General features: G+C 33.6%; 2 protein-coding genes across 3 annotated transcripts; one reads left to right on the forward strand and one right to left on the reverse strand.

Moving 5' to 3' along the window:
• The first annotated feature begins 990 nt into the window (after positions 1 to 990).
• LOC123902471 lies at positions 991 to 9,354 on the forward strand. 2 transcript variants are annotated; one of them, XM_045952198.1, is made up of 24 exons: positions 991 to 1,423; positions 3,795 to 4,012; positions 4,102 to 4,207; positions 4,503 to 4,604; positions 4,704 to 4,763; positions 5,051 to 5,129; positions 5,236 to 5,383; positions 5,468 to 5,591; positions 5,683 to 5,863; positions 5,984 to 6,012; positions 6,109 to 6,257; positions 6,354 to 6,456; positions 6,785 to 6,880; positions 6,967 to 7,022; positions 7,106 to 7,229; positions 7,345 to 7,407; positions 7,518 to 7,577; positions 7,660 to 7,821; positions 7,927 to 8,000; positions 8,096 to 8,189; positions 8,349 to 8,485; positions 8,622 to 8,702; positions 8,793 to 8,898; positions 8,997 to 9,354. In XM_045952198.1, exons 1-24 carry the CDS (start codon positions 1,250 to 1,252, stop codon positions 9,057 to 9,059), a joined length of 2,589 nt encoding a protein of 862 aa, XP_045808154.1. In that variant the 5' UTR covers positions 991 to 1,249; the 3' UTR covers positions 9,060 to 9,354. The 2 variants fall into 2 exon arrangements, with proteins under 2 accessions (XP_045808154.1, XP_045808155.1); XM_045952199.1 differs by lacking the exons at positions 8,793 to 8,898; positions 8,997 to 9,354 and having other exon boundaries at positions 1,073 to 1,423; positions 8,425 to 8,485; positions 8,622 to 8,677.
• A 1,407-nt stretch (positions 9,355 to 10,761) lies between these two features.
• Positions 10,762 to 14,357, reverse strand: LOC123902472 (heterogeneous nuclear ribonucleoprotein 1-like). The gene is made up of 2 exons (XM_045952200.1): positions 13,890 to 14,357; positions 10,762 to 12,314 (listed from the first exon to the last, which is right to left on the reverse strand). Exons 1-2 carry the CDS (start codon positions 14,109 to 14,111, stop codon positions 11,121 to 11,123), a joined length of 1,416 nt encoding a protein of 471 aa, XP_045808156.1. The 5' UTR covers positions 14,112 to 14,357; the 3' UTR covers positions 10,762 to 11,120.
• Between the last annotated feature and the right edge of the window lie 2,643 nt (positions 14,358 to 17,000).

The raw sequence follows: 17,000 nt of genomic DNA on the forward strand, positions 1-17,000 counted from the left end.
CATTTGCCATGCATGATAAACATTGGATACTCGTTTCGAGAACATGCATATCCCCTCCGTGATAATATATAAGCAAAAGTTATATTTTTAGGTTCATTGCATATTTATTGTATCTGGTTTATATTATAAGACAGATACATTAAATATGTAATGAATCTAAAAAGTTATTTTTTGCTTATATATTGTCACGGAGTAGTACATTAAATACTCTCTCTTATTGTGTAGTACATGTTGTTTAATGGGACAAATTAAACAGAAACTGATAAGAAATGAATGACGAGCGAGTACCCACTTAGAGCTGTAAAAAGGGCCTTAAGGGGCCGGCCCTTTAAGGGGCGGACCCACTTATTTCTGATTATTAATTTTATTTAAATTTTAAACACAGTTTTTTTAGGGTGCCGATCGTGGACAGTGCTGATTGAAGAAAAAGAGAATAAGTTCACGACACTAGAAAAATTGTTTAAAATCTAAATAAAATTAATAATCAGGAATAAGTGGGTCCGCCCCTTAAAGGGCCGACCCCTTAAGGCCCTTTTTACAGCTCTAACTCGATCACATTCCTCCATCAAAATTTAATTATTATTTATTTTCTAGTCCTGTGATGATTCATCATGATTTTGCAGAAGCTACACTCTGTAGCTTTTAAAAAATTGGTAGATCATCGTAATTCTGACATACACGTCGTAATACTGAGCACTAAAATTAAAATTCAAACACATTAAATACAGAAAAGTTAAGATTAAAAGTTTGAAGTTGAAGTTTCGTGAACTTAGCTTAGTTTGGTAGAGACGTCACATATATTATATAAAAGTCAGAGTTCGAAACCCGGACACTCCACTTAATCACACTTAAGGTGGAATTTCTAGCCGCCATCTTAAAACTAAAATTTATGAGTTGAAATTTATGAGTTGAAATTTTTGAAGTTGAAATTTCTACCGGACAAAAATAAAATATAAAAAAAAGTTTGAAGTTGAAATTTATGAGTAACGTCCTCCAAATAGTATTTTAATATCTTTAACAAATTGTTTTGTTTAATATGGGATGAATAGTCTTGCAGTTTAGGTACTTGTCACGGTCTCATCTTTTGTTCACTCACTTGTTTGTGGAGGATTAAGTTCCACGAATGAAGGGTCCATTATTTTTATAAACACTTTTTTTTTAAGATTCTTTTTGTTTCAAATTGCTACTTAAAAAGAAAAGTTGTTATTTAGTTCTCATTGAGAAGAAGATAAGGCAGAGAGAGAAAGAGATGAGAGTTGCAGTTGTTGGTGGTGGAATTAGTGGATTGGTTTCAGCTTATGTTTTAGTAAAAGCTGGAATCAATGTGGTTCTCTATGAGAAAGAAGATTATTTGGGAGGACATGCAAAAACTGTTAATGCTGATGGTGTTGATTTGGACCTTGGTTTCATGGTCTTCAATAGGGTAATTTAATTCATTCATTAATCACTTATTTTTTTCTAAATTTGTTGTTGTTAATTGTCCATAATTCATTGAGGATTTTATTTAGGTATGTTATAACTATTGTTGTATAAGTGAAGATTGAACTTAAAAATTTAAGTTTTGTTTCAACATTAGCATCACATTATCCAAAACAGTGAAATGGAAGCTTTTAGGATTTTCTTTTTCTTTTAAAAGAAGTTATTACAATTATCTAGTTTTTATATTTCTTTTCTTTTTAGGTTTGTAACCAAAAAAAAAAAAACTATGTTGTTTATGATGCAATGTGAATTTGTTGTGAATTGAATAGCACCATGGCATGGCCTCTTATTAAGCTCTTTGTAGTGTGTATTACTAGGTCTAGAGAGAAGAACATTAATCACAAGAGTATAATTTTGAATTAAGGAATATTTTATTCATCTTCATAATTTTGAATAGAGTGCGTATTATTTTACTAGTTCTATCCAGTTGTTTAACTGTACTATGTTAACCATTATATTAACTAGTGCCTTAAAACACTGGAATTGAATTGAATGCAGTCAAACCGCATGCAGTCGGTCATTTAGAAACGTCTGATTAAGATTAGACGGTTTAGATCTTAAAATAATTTTTTTTTGTTTAACATAAAATTCTGAAATGATATATTGACCGTCTAATTTTGATCAAACATCCTAAAATCAACTGACTGCAGCGTTTTGCGACTTTATAGAATCCCGGTCCTTAAAACACTGGTGTAGTTAAGAGAAGAAAAAAATTATTAAAAATAATATTTTTAATATATTTTCAAAAATTAATTGCACAAATTTCGAAATAACTTTTATTATATTTAATTTTTGTAACTAATCGCTTGAGCAGTAGTTAATATTTTTCTAATTATTAGTAACATTTATGCAGTACATGGTAATTACTAATTACTAATTAGAGATCATGCGAGTTCCTGATATTTTTATTTATTTATCTTAAAAAATAAATTTCTAACTATACTAGATGTCGAATTTTTTTTTACTACTACTTAGAGAACTTTTGATTCGGCTTTCATTAGTAGCGCATTTGTACTTTCTTCTAGCGTTATGTTAGGAAGCATTTACTGTCAAAAAAAAAAAATGTTAGGAAGCATTTGTACTTTCTGGTGTTGTATTAGGAAGCATGTGTTAAGGTGATTGAGTGATATGTTAATGTGTTGAGCATGAGTTCAACTCTTACATTACATGCACCAGTTTTTGCCCACCAAAAATAATTATTAGGAAGCATGTGAACTTTCTAGTATTATCATAGGAAATTATTTTTTATATTAGGCAGTCGTGCTAGGATTTTACCTTTTAAAGGTAAATAAGTAGAGTATTTACGTTTGAATAATGGTTCCGGTAAATAAAATGTGGTATTCTTATCAACCGAGATAGGTTGACTTGTATTATAAAAAACGTGATTTTAGATTTTTTTTTATTTTTTTATAAAAAAACTACTTTTTGTTTACAATAGTGAAAATTATTTTATTTAAAATAAATTATTCAAAATGATTTATGGAGAAGTTACTCAAAATAGTCTCTTCTTTGAAACAATTTTTAGATTTTTTTAAGATAGTCATTTAAAAAAAAAAAACTGTAACAAATAGAGAAAAACTTTTAAATGTGATATTGTTTAGAAAACCAATTTATTTAGAAAATCACTTGATGACAGAACTGATATTATTCTTAATTAATATGAATACGACACTCTAAGACAATAAATGAAGTCTTCCTTTCAAGGGCTAGAGATATCTTTTATTTAGGGTCTGTTGGGAGGGATTTTTAGGGCTACATTTATATTTTAAAATGTATTTGATATTTAAAATCATGTTCTTCAATACTTCAATGACCATTAATTGATTTAAGAGAAAAGTAAATTTTCCTCTCCCCTCCCCTCCATCCAAACACACCCTTAGAGATATTTTAGGGCTTATAAGAACCATAGAATTTAAATCCACAGCAAAAGTTGGCCTATGGACCCCCACCAAGTGGTCCTGGCGTGACAGTTCCTTCTTAGAAATATAGCATTAATCCTCTTGGATGAAATATATTTTAGTTAAGATAATGCTACTCACAATTCTTAGGACAGTTATATAAATTATACACTCTTCTTAAGCTTAATTTTGAAATGTATCAACAAAATCTTGAAATTTTCTCTATTTAAACTACATTATTGTAAACCAACATGGTGTGACACAAGTGCTAGATACCTGGTCCCTTTAACTATTTGGTTCAGGGTTCGATCAGTGTCGATGCCTATGGAAATATATCAAGTGTATTATGAAGTGATTATAAATTTATAACAATGGTATTGTGAGGAAATTGACAATGTAATATGGACAATTGAACAGGTGACATATCCCAACATGATGGAATTCTTTGAGAGTCTTGGCGTCGAAATGGAATTATCAGACATGTCATTTTCCGTCAGCCTAGACAAAGGTCGCGGCTGCGAATGGGGAAGTAGAAATGGTTTGTCTGGCTTGTTCTCGCAGAAGAGAAATGTATTGAATCCTTACTTTTGGCAAATGATTAGAGAAATCATCAAATTCAAAGATGATGTTATAAGGCAAGTTCATGCTAGTACAAGTTCTTAATTATTCTGTATGTGTTTGATTATTTGCGAACTGAGAAGTAACAAATAATATATTGATGCAGTTATATTGATATGTTTGAGAACAACCAGGATATTGAGCACAATGAGTCTCTGGGGGAATTTCTCAAGTCAAGGGGTTACTCAGATTTATTTGTGAAAGCCTATCTTGTGAGTTCAATTACATATGACCTACTAGGTCAAATGCATTCAGGGTTCTTTAAGTTTTGTGTTTGTAACAGTTAAGTCGTTTAAGTTGGAAGAAGAGTAACGGTGCAACAAGTTAGAAACTTAAAGGACCGATTTGTTACCTAAAAAACTTAAAGGACCTAACTGTTACAAACGTGAAACTTAAAGGACTTCTGGATGCATTTGGCTTATATATATTAAGACGGGTTTTTTTGTTTTCTCTATAAATATTATCTGTTTTTGTTAAGTGTACATTTGTGACATTAAACAACTGTAGATTCCAATTTGTGGTTCTATTTGGTCATGCTCTTCTGAAGGAGTTTTGAGCTTTTCTGCTTACTCAGTTCTCTCATTCTGTCGCAATCACTATCTACTTCAGGTACTAAGACAAACAATTGAATCTCTTCAAGATTTCTGTAGTGATTATTATCCAAATAAGTTCATGATTAGTTATTGATTCACTTGGTCTGCTTTGCAGCTCTTCGGCAGACCACAGTGGCTAACGGTCAAATGGCGCTCGCAAAATTATGTTAAGAAGGTGCTATTTATTGATTATGATGATGCTAAGTTTGAAATTTATTCCTAAGCTATACTATATTACTTAAACTTTAGATTGAAGGTGTGTCTGGTGGTTGACACGTATCAATGTATGTCAGACACCAAAATATGTGATTACATTCGATCACTTCTATTTTCATTAATTATTACCGGTGTTTACGAGTCAGTGCTGGACTGTTAGTGCCGTATCACGGTATCAGTGTCTGCTGTCAGCTTAAGCTATAAATCAAACTTTCCACATTAACTATTTGTTGCATAAAAAATCAGGTTAAAGAAGAGCTTCAGAGTAATGGTAGTCAAATAATAACTAATTCTGAGGTGGAATTGGTTTCAGCAACTGAAAAAGGTGAGTAAGTAAAAGCAACTATTGTTACTCGTTCAATTCCTTCCTCTTTAGAAAAGGAAAGTAAATTCAACGGTGTTCTAGTATCGACTATTGAAATTTTTTGCAGGATGTGTTGTGTCCTGCAAAGATGGTTCTGAAGAAAAGTATGATGGATGCATATTGGCAGTACATGCACCTGATGCTTTGAGATTATTAGGAGTTGAAGCGACATATGACGAGAGAAGAATTATTGGCGCTTTTCAATATGCATATAGGTAAAATCCATATTAATATGAAGAAAGTCTTTTGTTGTTTATATCCAAATGTATAATTATTCGTTCTTTGATCTGTATTGGCAGTGATATTTATCTTCATCGCGATAAAAATTTGATGCCGCAAAACCCAGCAGCATGGAGTGCTTGGAATTTTCTTGGAAGTAACAACGACAAAGTTTGTGTCACATACTGGCTAAACATTCTTCAGGTTGGTAACATTGCCGTAATTAAAAATGCATTCTTCATAGTGATATATCATGTGTATTAAGTAGGTGATTAGTATTGATTATAATTTGCAGAATATTGAAGAAGCAGGTGAACCGTTTTTGGTAACTCTAAATCCAGATCATGTACCAGAAAATACATTGCTTAAGTGGTCAACTGGCCACCCGGTCCCATCAGTTGCCGCATACAAAGCTTCGGTAGAGCTAGACAATATTCAAGGGAAAAGAAGAATCTGGTTTTCGGGGGCATACCAAGGTACATTCCTGCTTATTGTCTTTACATCAAAAGTTTTAATAATTGTTCGATAACTAGAGGAACTAAAACACCAGAGTTTCAATTATACATGTGATCTAAGTTAAAGTTTGTGGTTTTCAGGTTATGGATTTCATGAAGATGGATTAAAGGTAAGTAAAGCAATATTCCTAAAAGAATTTCCTTGCTAAATGTCACAAACCTGTTGAAACAAAGCAAACAACTGAAGTGTAAGATTAAACTTTCAGGCTGGCATGATTGCAGCTCATGGTATTCTTGGAAGATGTTGTACCCTTCAGACCAATCCAAAACACATGGTACCTTCTTGGAAGGAGTTTGGAGCACGCCTCTTTGTCACGAGATTCCTTAGTTGCTTCATAACTACTGGTTCTTTAACGTGAGTTGTATAGATTTTTAATATGAATTTTCCACACAAAAAGATGTCTTGTAATATGTTGAGTATGCTGATGCATTTTACCTTGAGGTGTTACAGCTTATTGGAGGAAGGAGGAACAATGTTTACCTTTGAGGGAACTGGGAAAAAGTGTTCTCCAAAGAGTGTTTTGAGAGTTCACAATCCTCAATTTTATTGGAAGGTATGCACTTCTAAATTTTGCAAGAACAAGGATCATCGATAATCGATTGATTTCCTTCTAGCTGTAGAAGTGACAAGACACTATATAGAAACCGACATTTCACAATGAAAGTGTATATGTTCAGTGTCCAACATGTGTTGGTGTTTGACACCGGTGCATGTGGTTAATTCAATCACTTCCATTTTGTTAAATTATTACCAGTCTCTATTATCAGTATCGTGTCTATGCTGGTGCTTCATATACAGGACATGTTTATCTTTGTCGTGAAACTCTAAAATTAAGTAGTTGGCAACGACATAAAGTTTAATCATCTTTATGTGTTTTTCAGGTCATGACACAGGCAGATTTAGGCCTAGCAGATGCATACATTAATGGAGACTTTTCATTTGTTGATAAAAATGAAGGTCTCTTGAATTTTTTCTTGGTAAGCATTCCTGTCTCAATCATATGCAGTGCTTTACCTTTGTGATTTTTCTCTTTAATTACATGTACCTTGGTATTTTAATGTAGGTTCTCATAGCCAACAGAGATGTAAATGCATCCAACACAAAATTGAAGAAGACTAGGTAAGTTGATATAATCAACTGAAGCCTACACTACTAAGTTATTAATTGGATGTTCATTTCAAATTCTTCTCATGTTTCTTTAGGGGTTGGTGGACACCGATTTTATTTACTGCTGGTTTGACATCTGCAAAGTTCTTCATGGATCATGTTTCAAGGAAAAATACTCTCACACAAGCTAGAAGAAACATTTCTAGGCATTATGATCTGGTATAAATAAAGACCATTATATTTTAACTACAAAGTTTCCTACAAACATTTCTAGGCATTGTGATTTTTTGGAGTTCTGACACTAAATTAAGATATTCTTCTTTTGTCTTTGTAGAGTAATGAACTATTTGCACTTTTCTTGGATGAAACTATGACATACTCATGTGCAGTGTTCAAGGCAAGAAAAAAAAATTATTTGATGCTTGAGCTGAAATTTTATGCAAATACTACTACCTAAATTTCTGCATTAGCTGGTTAACATTTTTTCCTTTTTAAATTATATGATAGAATGAAGATGAAGACTTGAAAGATGCACAAATGAGAAAAATATCTCTTCTAATTGAAAAAGTGAGTGCCTTTGGTCTCTATTTTATTGCTAATTTAGATTTTGTTTTGCAAAGTTGTCTAATTTTTCTTGAAATAAATCAAGGCTAGAATAGAGAAGAAACATGAAATTCTTGAGATTGGATGTGGCTGGGGAAGTTTAGCCATTGAAGTTGTTAAAAGAACTGGTTGCAAATACACCGGCATCACTTTGTCGAAGGAGCAACTCAAGCTTGCAGAAGAAAGGGTTAAAGATGCTGGTCTTCAGGTATCTTTATTCTTTGTTACAGTGTTTATGTTCCGACATATTCACAAGAGTACAGTTCTTTTTTTGAGTACATGCATGTTTAATGTTATCAATTAATGGTTACAGGACAATATCAAACTTCTTCTATGTGACTACCGCCAATTGCCAAAGACGTACAAATACGATAGGATCATATCTTGGTAAGCTATTTTTTCATTCATTTTGATTTTGCAGACTCGAGAACACATACCATGTATCTTCCAACTAGTACATAACTTGTATAAGCATATTTCAGTGAAATGATAGAAGCTGTCGGGCATGAATACATGGAAGAATTCTTCGGTTGTTGTGAATCTGTATTGGCAATTGATGGACTTCTTGTTCTCCAGGTATTGTTTAGACTGTTAAACTTTTGCTTATATCGGTTTGATTTTTATATAAATGCATTTTTTATACTTTCTGAATGAAAAAGTCACTACAAATATACAATCTTATTTGTATTTAAATGTGTGCTAACTATTGAAGATGGTTTGGTCTATGTTCTATAGTTCATATCAATCCCAGATGAGCGTTATGATGAATATCGGCGCAGTTCTGATTTTATAAAGGAATATATTTTTCCAGGAGGTTGCCTACCCTCTCTAAGTAGGATCACATCAGCCATGGCCACAACAACCAGACTATGGTATACTATATATTTATATAACCGCTGAATTCTTCTTTTTTTATTGATAAAACTTAAAAGTTTAAGCGAGTTGAATCTCAAAAATTCACTAGGACTAAGACCGTAACCGTAATTAACTGAATATTCGTAAATGCAGCGTGGAACATGTTGAAAACTTTGGAATTCATTACTATAAAACGCTAAGATTGTGGAGAAAAAACTTCTTGGAGAGACAGCGGTAAAATTTATCGATTTGAATGAAACATAGTACTTCTGTATGTTATATTCAAGTAACTATACTAACACTAACTAATTTTCCTGCTGTCAGTGAAATTTTGGCTCTCGGATTTAATGAACAGTTTATCAGAACATGGGAATACTATTTTGATTACTGCGGCGCGGGTTTCAAGTCACACACACTTGGGACTTATCAGGTACTTGGAATTTATATTCAAAAGTCATACAAAAGTTTGCAGACCAAGTCATTTGTACAAGATTTTGCAGTAATATGACAGGTTTTTGTGGCATGTAGGTGGTTTTCTCGCGCCCCGGTAACGTTACTGCATTCAGTGATCCATACAGAAGCTGGCCCTAAGCACAAGCCTCACATTCCTACAAAATACATTGACATAATGTAGTAGGAGTATCTCATTTCTTGATAATCCCATAATTTCTCTGTTGTAATCATTTATTCCCTTCAACATCAATAAATTAGTTCTTTTCATACAAAAAATTATACATTCTTTAAAACAGAATAAGCTTTATATGCAATAATACTTATCAATAAAAATCATAATTTTAAATTAGTAGCAATTTAAATTATCTTCAATAATGTATGGAAAAAATCAACAACTCTAGAAGGTTGTGTATTCGTTTTGAATACAGTTTGTAGGTTGTGTATTCTCATGATGAAATACTCTGGTACATGTGGTGGCATTGAGCCAAACGCAAGAACAAACACACTTAACTTTTTAATTAAGTTATGCTAAAAAAATAAAGGCTGGAATTCCATTAACAAACATTTTGGCCTTGTGTCATGGATTTACAAATGAAGATATTTTCGTAATTACTACTACATAAAAGCTCATCTTAGCCATAACCTGGCTTACTCGTGGAGAAGTAGTTCGTCTGCATTTTGCAAGACTGGTTATAAAAGGAGCAAAGTGGTTCCTCTTTCACAAGTGCAAAGAAATGGTGAAGAAAAAAATACATAAGCTTTAGAAACATACAACAATGGTGACAGACAGAGTCAAAGTAAAAATATTCTCTTTCCATATCCTCCTTGTCCGCCTTGGTTGTTTCATCTTTACCACCACAACCAGGATAAAAACCACTATCAAAGAAACACAAAATATTACCTTTAATATCAACCCCCTTCCCCTTCCCAACCCACATGCAAAAAACCACCACCAGATCCACTCCCATGGTTAGGGGAGTCATGCACCACCTATTTGATGGTGCATACTAAACACAAGTTAATGGCCAATTAGCTTTTTATAGCTCAATAAGAAACAAACACGGGTAACAGAGTATAATATAAGAAAGCCTGTCACTTGTAAAATAAAAATAAAAGGAAAGAATGACTGCAACAATATATCAAAGAACATAAAACACAAACCATATAGAGCAAAACCAATTGCACACCTTTACAGGTGACCCACAAGCTAAAACTGAAAGAGAAGTGTTAGGAATGAAGACAAATGAGAAAACTCTACTAGTAAAAAATGTTCCTATCACATTAAAATTGATTTAGACAGTTTTCCTAGCATAATTTTAACACATGAAAATCTAAGGTAACCACAACTAGACATCTAAAATTTAGACGAAAATTCTAATGAATCATAGTCAATTGATATATTCAATGTGCTGCAAACCATCCCCACAAATTTGTCAGCCACCACACACCAGGTTGAAGGTTATGACATTAGCCAGGAATCTCCAAGTTTGACGAAGCGTTGGCCCAGAAATACACAACAGTGAATAAGTTCTTTCCTTAGTCATGACATGAGTGGACACTTGGCTCCACTTCAATACTCGTGCACCTCTCCTCCTGTACAACACAAGTGCAAATACAGGGGGAAAATGATTATGCCATCTTCAAAGTTTTTACTATTACTACCATTACCGCTACCCTTACGAAGTGATCAACCAAAGTGTCCACTGCTATCAGTAAATACCTGGACTACAATCACTACATCATCTTATTTCTACTTATACTAACAATTAAAGCATGTGCCTACACAAAAGATTTCTTATCAGAGGAAAGAGAATAAAACACAAATAACAACAAAATCAGCTGCATCAAACCATCATATCAGGTGAAATATAATACTATAGCTCAAATGCTACAATAACTGACAAATTCATATCAACTAAAATCATAAACACGCAATTTAAAACTACACGCAGAAACAAATACTAAAATAGAAAGTATCATCTAGTATCTCATCAACCATACTACTTATTATAAACTAGGAAAGCAAATACTGCAAACTACTGAGATTCAAGCAACCCAACCAGTCCCATTGTGTATGAACGTTGAAAGTGAGTAACTCCTTTGCCGCTGAAAGAAACCATTGTAAGCTCATCATGTTTTAAGATTAACAGGGATCATCAAGTCAGGTTCAAGATCCAGCAAGAGATGTAACTATCAAAATTACTGCTGTTGGGCTTGTCGAGACTGAGCACCACCATAGCCACCACCATAACCAACTTGCCCACCATTTCCCTGAGGAGTCCCATAATTACCAGATGCCTGAGCCTGTTCAGATCTCCATGCTGCATTTCCGTAACCAGAATTTCCATTTGCATCCCCATAGCCGCTGCCCATATAGTTGCCACTGCCACCACTACCTTGCAGTTCACTACCACCCTGACCACTAGCATTACTATTTGGAGCACTCCCAGTACGCCCGCCAACAGCACCATATACACCTGGATTCCCATAAGAATTATCACTTCCACCATACCCGCTGCCATAACCACCATACCCATAACCTTGATTCCCATATCCAGCAGCTGCACTAGGAGATTGACCTGCAGTTGCTGAACCAGATCCAGCACCCCCGCTTGGAGCACCCCAAGGAGCAGTGTTACCATAACCCATAGAGCCATAGCCAGAGGCAGCCTGAGCAGGCCATGAACTCCTTGGGCCACCAGCAGCATAAGCAGCATTAGGGACATTTGGGTTCCCATATGTTGCAGCAGCAGGTCCACCATAACCAGCGGCAGCACCACCATAACTTCCATATGCTGCACCATAACCAAGGCCATTGCTAGCTGAACCATACCCATATCCAGCAGCAGCAGCACTATAAGCAGAGGATCCATACGGTGGGAATCCACCTGCAGCACTTTGAGGCTGCATATACCTACTAGAATCTGAACGACCATCATATGCATTTTGGTTGCCACCAGAAGCCCCGTACCCTGGATAACCACCCATTCCAGCACCACCACCTCCAGCACCACCCATTCGGCTATTTGCACCTGGATTGGCATCCTTTGGAAGTGCACGCTTTACCTCTACTTGTTTACCATTTAAATCATGAAATGTCTTGTGCAAAACCCTATCAACTGCCTCCTCAGTATCAAATGTAATAAACCCAAAACCTCGTGGTCGTCCAGTATTCTGGTCATACATGACTACAACATCAGTTACAAGTCCATAAGCCTCAAAGTACTGACGAAATTTTTCTTCAGCCAGAGTGGGAGGTAACCCTCCAACAAATATCTTTTTTGTCCTCATATTCCCACCATTACCCGAATTCATACCAGAATTGGAGTTTCCAGTTCTCGAATTACCAGAAATTTGTTGATCTTCTCTTGAGAACGCCCTCTTGGCATCAACCTGAATAACAAAATTACAAAGTTGCTAGTTAGGTTTATAATCAATAGTGAGAATTAAAGCAAACACAGGGTCTAGGTCACAAATTAATATCAATATTCTACAGCTATCAGCACTATCAAAACTGATCTTTTAAGCTGGAAGTGTCAAGTCCTGTCTGTTTTCAGGAATGTTAGCAAATCCAAAAACATACGAAACTAAGCATGATAAAACTATGTCCCATGAGAATCATTACTAATACTGAATTCACACAAGAGCAAGCTCATCCACACAAAAAAATATAATTCTGATTCCTAATCCACACTCAAGATTAAGCACTTTGTTGAAGGAAATGGATCACATATTCACAACTCCAAAAAAACTCTATTCCTTTACATCTCAAAGTTTCAGTAGAGGTTCAAATGTTAAAACATTAACATAACTATCGCAATATCATCAGTCATAAACATATATAAATATACTAGCCAATGTTTCAGAAAATATCAAATAGATGTAACTCATAAGTGTTAGTACAGATAAAATGTAATCAATGTATTTGACACAACAGCTCCAGCTTCCAGGTTATGACATGTCAGCAGAAATACTCAGTGGAGATAAAATCAATGTTATTGATGTCGGATGGCGGAGAGCCAAAAATCCAACATATGGCACATCCATATTCAAGTATGGAGCTGGTGGCGTGGCACCACCATCCTTCACTAAATGGCCATATTGGTTTCCCAAGTTCCTAATCTATTGAAAGCTTTTTCTTTTTTCAATTAATGTTTTTCAAGGCATTATTATTTTGAAAGAACATTAATGTATCTTCTTAACAACTGCCAAAAGTAAAACATGAAATAAAAAAGTGAAACATTAAACTTGACTTTCATTAGATACATTCTATTTTAAATCGTTTAACTAAGCATCTTAAACATGCTCACTAGAAGCTGCATATTCCGCAATGGAAAATCAATGTACCTACAACCATGGAAGCAGCATTTAATCTTTTCCCCATCTAACACAAAGGAGCTTTTTTAGTTTTTACAGCAAACAAAAAATAAGGAACTATCCATCCATGTCATTCAATTCTATTACACAATAATCACTAACAATAGTTAACTAAAGCCGGTAGCATAACTATCATTAGTTTTCTAAACAACTTTGACCACAAAATCAGCACACAAAACTGTCATCATAGGACCATGTTTTAAACAAACTTATCTCAAGCTAGACAAATAAAATTAAACCAAGAACAAAACAATTAAGTTTCATGCTATAAACCTTAGACAACTAAACATAATTGCATACCAATTAAAACAAACAATCCATAGATCAACATCATATAAAAAATTCAAAAAATGTCACTAAGCCACCCATAAAAATCACTAAACCCACCCACCCAAAATTAAAGCCATAATCAATGAACAAAACAAAAACCCACCTCCAATTCAGAAACAGCAACAACAATAAACAAACTAAAACTAAAAAAACAAATTTTGAAACAAAAACCCTAACTCAAACAAAAAGGGAACAACAACAACATTGAATGAAAACTACATGAAAAAACAAAAAAGAAAATAAAAAAGGAAGAAGCATAACCGTTCTGCCATCAATAACATGCTTGTCTTCAAGAACCCTATCAAGAACAGAAGGATCTGAAAAAACAACGAAACCAAAGCCTCTAGGTTTTCCAGTGTTCTTCTCTCTCATAACTGAAGTGTTCAAAACATCACCATAATTGCTGAAATGCTCCTTCAGCTTCTCCTCATTAGTATCCCATGAAATCCCACCGATGAAAAGCTTTCCCTGATCCGAATCCATTGATATTTATCCCTCTTTCTCTTACTCTCTCACTCTCTGCGAGTATATATCTATATATATAGCTATATATATGATGAATTGGGATTTGAATGGTGTTTGCAGAGAGGAGAAGTTGAGAATTTGGGGATGGAAGAAACGAAAGAGAGAATAAAGAGAAAGAGGGTTTCGTGCGTTGTGGCTGTATGTTAGAGAGAGAAACAAAGAGAGAGAGACTGTATATGTGTGTCAATAAATATAAATATATATGAAGAAAATAAAAGGGCTAAGATTTCTTCATGAAATATTGTATGGTTTAACGGCTGAGATTTCTTTGATTTGATTTAAGTACAATTTTTTAGAATATGCTTCTATTGATTTCTTTTTTTATTTGGTATATGCGGTTAAAAATATATTGTACGATGTCTCGTGAGCTTAGTTTAATTGGCAGGACTTTACATTATATATTATATATGTATTATATATGTAGGGGGTTGGGGTTCGAACTCTGATCATTCTAATTATTCTTCTTAATGGTGTAATTTATTATTATTAAGTTACTTAACAAAAAAAAATGTATGTATGGTGAAATTTTTAAAAAACTTTTAACTATGCTACCTTTCTATTTTTGGATTTAAACTTAAAATCCATTACTAAGTTGAAAGAAACCTGAATTATCTTATTAACGTGTTTTTAAGTTGTTGTACCAAAAAATGTTTTTAAGTTGTGAGTTAAAATTGAAAATACATGTTATTTTGAGATATGATTAGCTAAAGTAATATTATGATATTATTTTGAAAATGTTGTTCCATAAATAGAATTATAATGAAATGTGATCGAATGTGTGTGTAAAATAAAAATATGAGACAAAGTTGGTAGTGTTTTGGATCATCTTCATGAAATAATTCAGAATTTCAACTTGAGCAGTTTTATTATGAATGACACTTTCCGTCAATTGTCAAAAAAATAAAACACTGTCAGTCTTAGACCATCTCCAATGGTGAGTACATATTTCTTAAGAATTAGTACCTAATAGGTACTCCCATTGGAGCAAAACAGAAATGAGTACCTAATAGGTATCGGTTCTACAATAAGCAATAGTACCTATATAATTTTTGTGGGACCCGTTTATAATGATGTAGAGTTATTGGTGTGATGTGTTATTGGTGTGGCCAATTTAGAACTTTTTAAGAGGTATTGAGTTGGAGGGGTTGAGTGCTTATTAAGTACTATGATTAAACAATTATAAATGAGTGATGTATATACGTGGGATCCACTTAAGTACTAAAAAATAAGGAGCTTCATTGTGGATGTTCTTAAAGCCCAACATGTTTTGACGTGTTTTTGTTTGGTAAAATTGCTCAGGACATGGAAGTTGAGTTTAATATGACAACAAGACAGAAAGCAGTTTTTGGATGTTTGGAAGCAACACATGCTCATGATTTTCTTGTTATTCCTATTGATGGATTAGGTCGGCATATGTCACCAGTTGAGTATCGTACTATCCTTAAATATCGCCTCATGATTCCTTTATTTCCTATTGATGAGGTTTGCTCTCTTTACCGTAAGACATGTCTGGATAACTTTGGGGAGCACGCAGTACATTGTAGAGAGCTCCCAGACTTTAAATGCAGGCACGACTTTGTCTGAGATGTCGCTTTTGATATTTTTAGGCGCACATGAATATTTGTGAAAAAAGAGGCGCATGTGAACATTTTGACTGACCCACAGGAAGGACAGTCGACTCTCATGTCGATGTGTGGATTTGACTATAGTTTCGCCACTTGTTGGATTTGGGGTTATGACTTTTACTGTGGGACAGACAACCCTCAAAGTTGTTTCAAGTAAAGTGGACAAACATGAGAAAACATGTTTTGACAATCAACATGATTTCATACCATTTGCATTTGACATTTTTGGCTTCATATCACCAGAGATTGTGATTCTTTTGCAAAGAGTTCAAAAGGTTATGAATAACAATGTTTTGTCCCCTAGAGCTATGAATGTTGTTTTTAAGAGAATTGGTTTTGCCGTTAAAAAAGGATTAGCGGCGCGGCTTGTTGTCCGCTTGTTTTTCATTCATATGTAATTATCCTATATTTATTAAGAAATTGATGATAGCTTCATGTATTAAATAAATAATTAAAGTATTTTTAAGTCAAACTAGTAATAGACCCGTGCTATCGGACGGGTCGTAACGTTACACGTATTTTTTTTTTAAGTTACACTTTGCTAAGTCCACATTTTTAAGTTACACTTTGTTAAGTCCACATTTCAAAAGCCATCAAATTCTGTATTCATTAATATATTAAGTAGTATGATTATTTCAAAAATGATTAACATTAATAGTAATAAAACATTGAATACCAATTAAAACATAGGCACAAATCATGGTTAATACAAAGATTTTAGTACAAATAAGTTAATGTATGGATACATATCAAGTTCAAATTTCAAACATACATTTTGCTACATAACCTAAAGTAGGCATCAAAACAAAGTAACATGCGCACATCGTGGATAAAAATGTCATTGTCAACCACTCGATTAGAACTTATACATCACTAAATTAACAGACAAAAACTTGAACTGAATTACAACTTGTTGTTGTCAAAGTACTAAACAATGTAAAAGCAAAATTGAAACTGATAATGAAACATTTAGGTAGCACATATCAGAAATATGTTTCAAATTAAGTTGTCCCATATATGATTTATTTAGTATATATATGATTGTTATTTTGAGATTGTTATGAGTTCTATGAATCAGTAGCATAATTTGTCTCATGTATGATTTATTTAGTATATATGATAGTTATTTTGAGATTGTCATGAGTTTCATGAATCAGTGACATAATTTGTCTCATGTATGATTTATTTAGTATATATGATTATTATTTTGATATTGTCATGA

Source organism: Trifolium pratense, linkage group LG1 (genome assembly GCF_020283565.1).
Source record: "Trifolium pratense cultivar HEN17-A07 linkage group LG1, ARS_RC_1.1, whole genome shotgun sequence".
Lineage (NCBI taxonomy): Eukaryota > Viridiplantae > Streptophyta > Magnoliopsida > Fabales > Fabaceae > Trifolium > Trifolium pratense.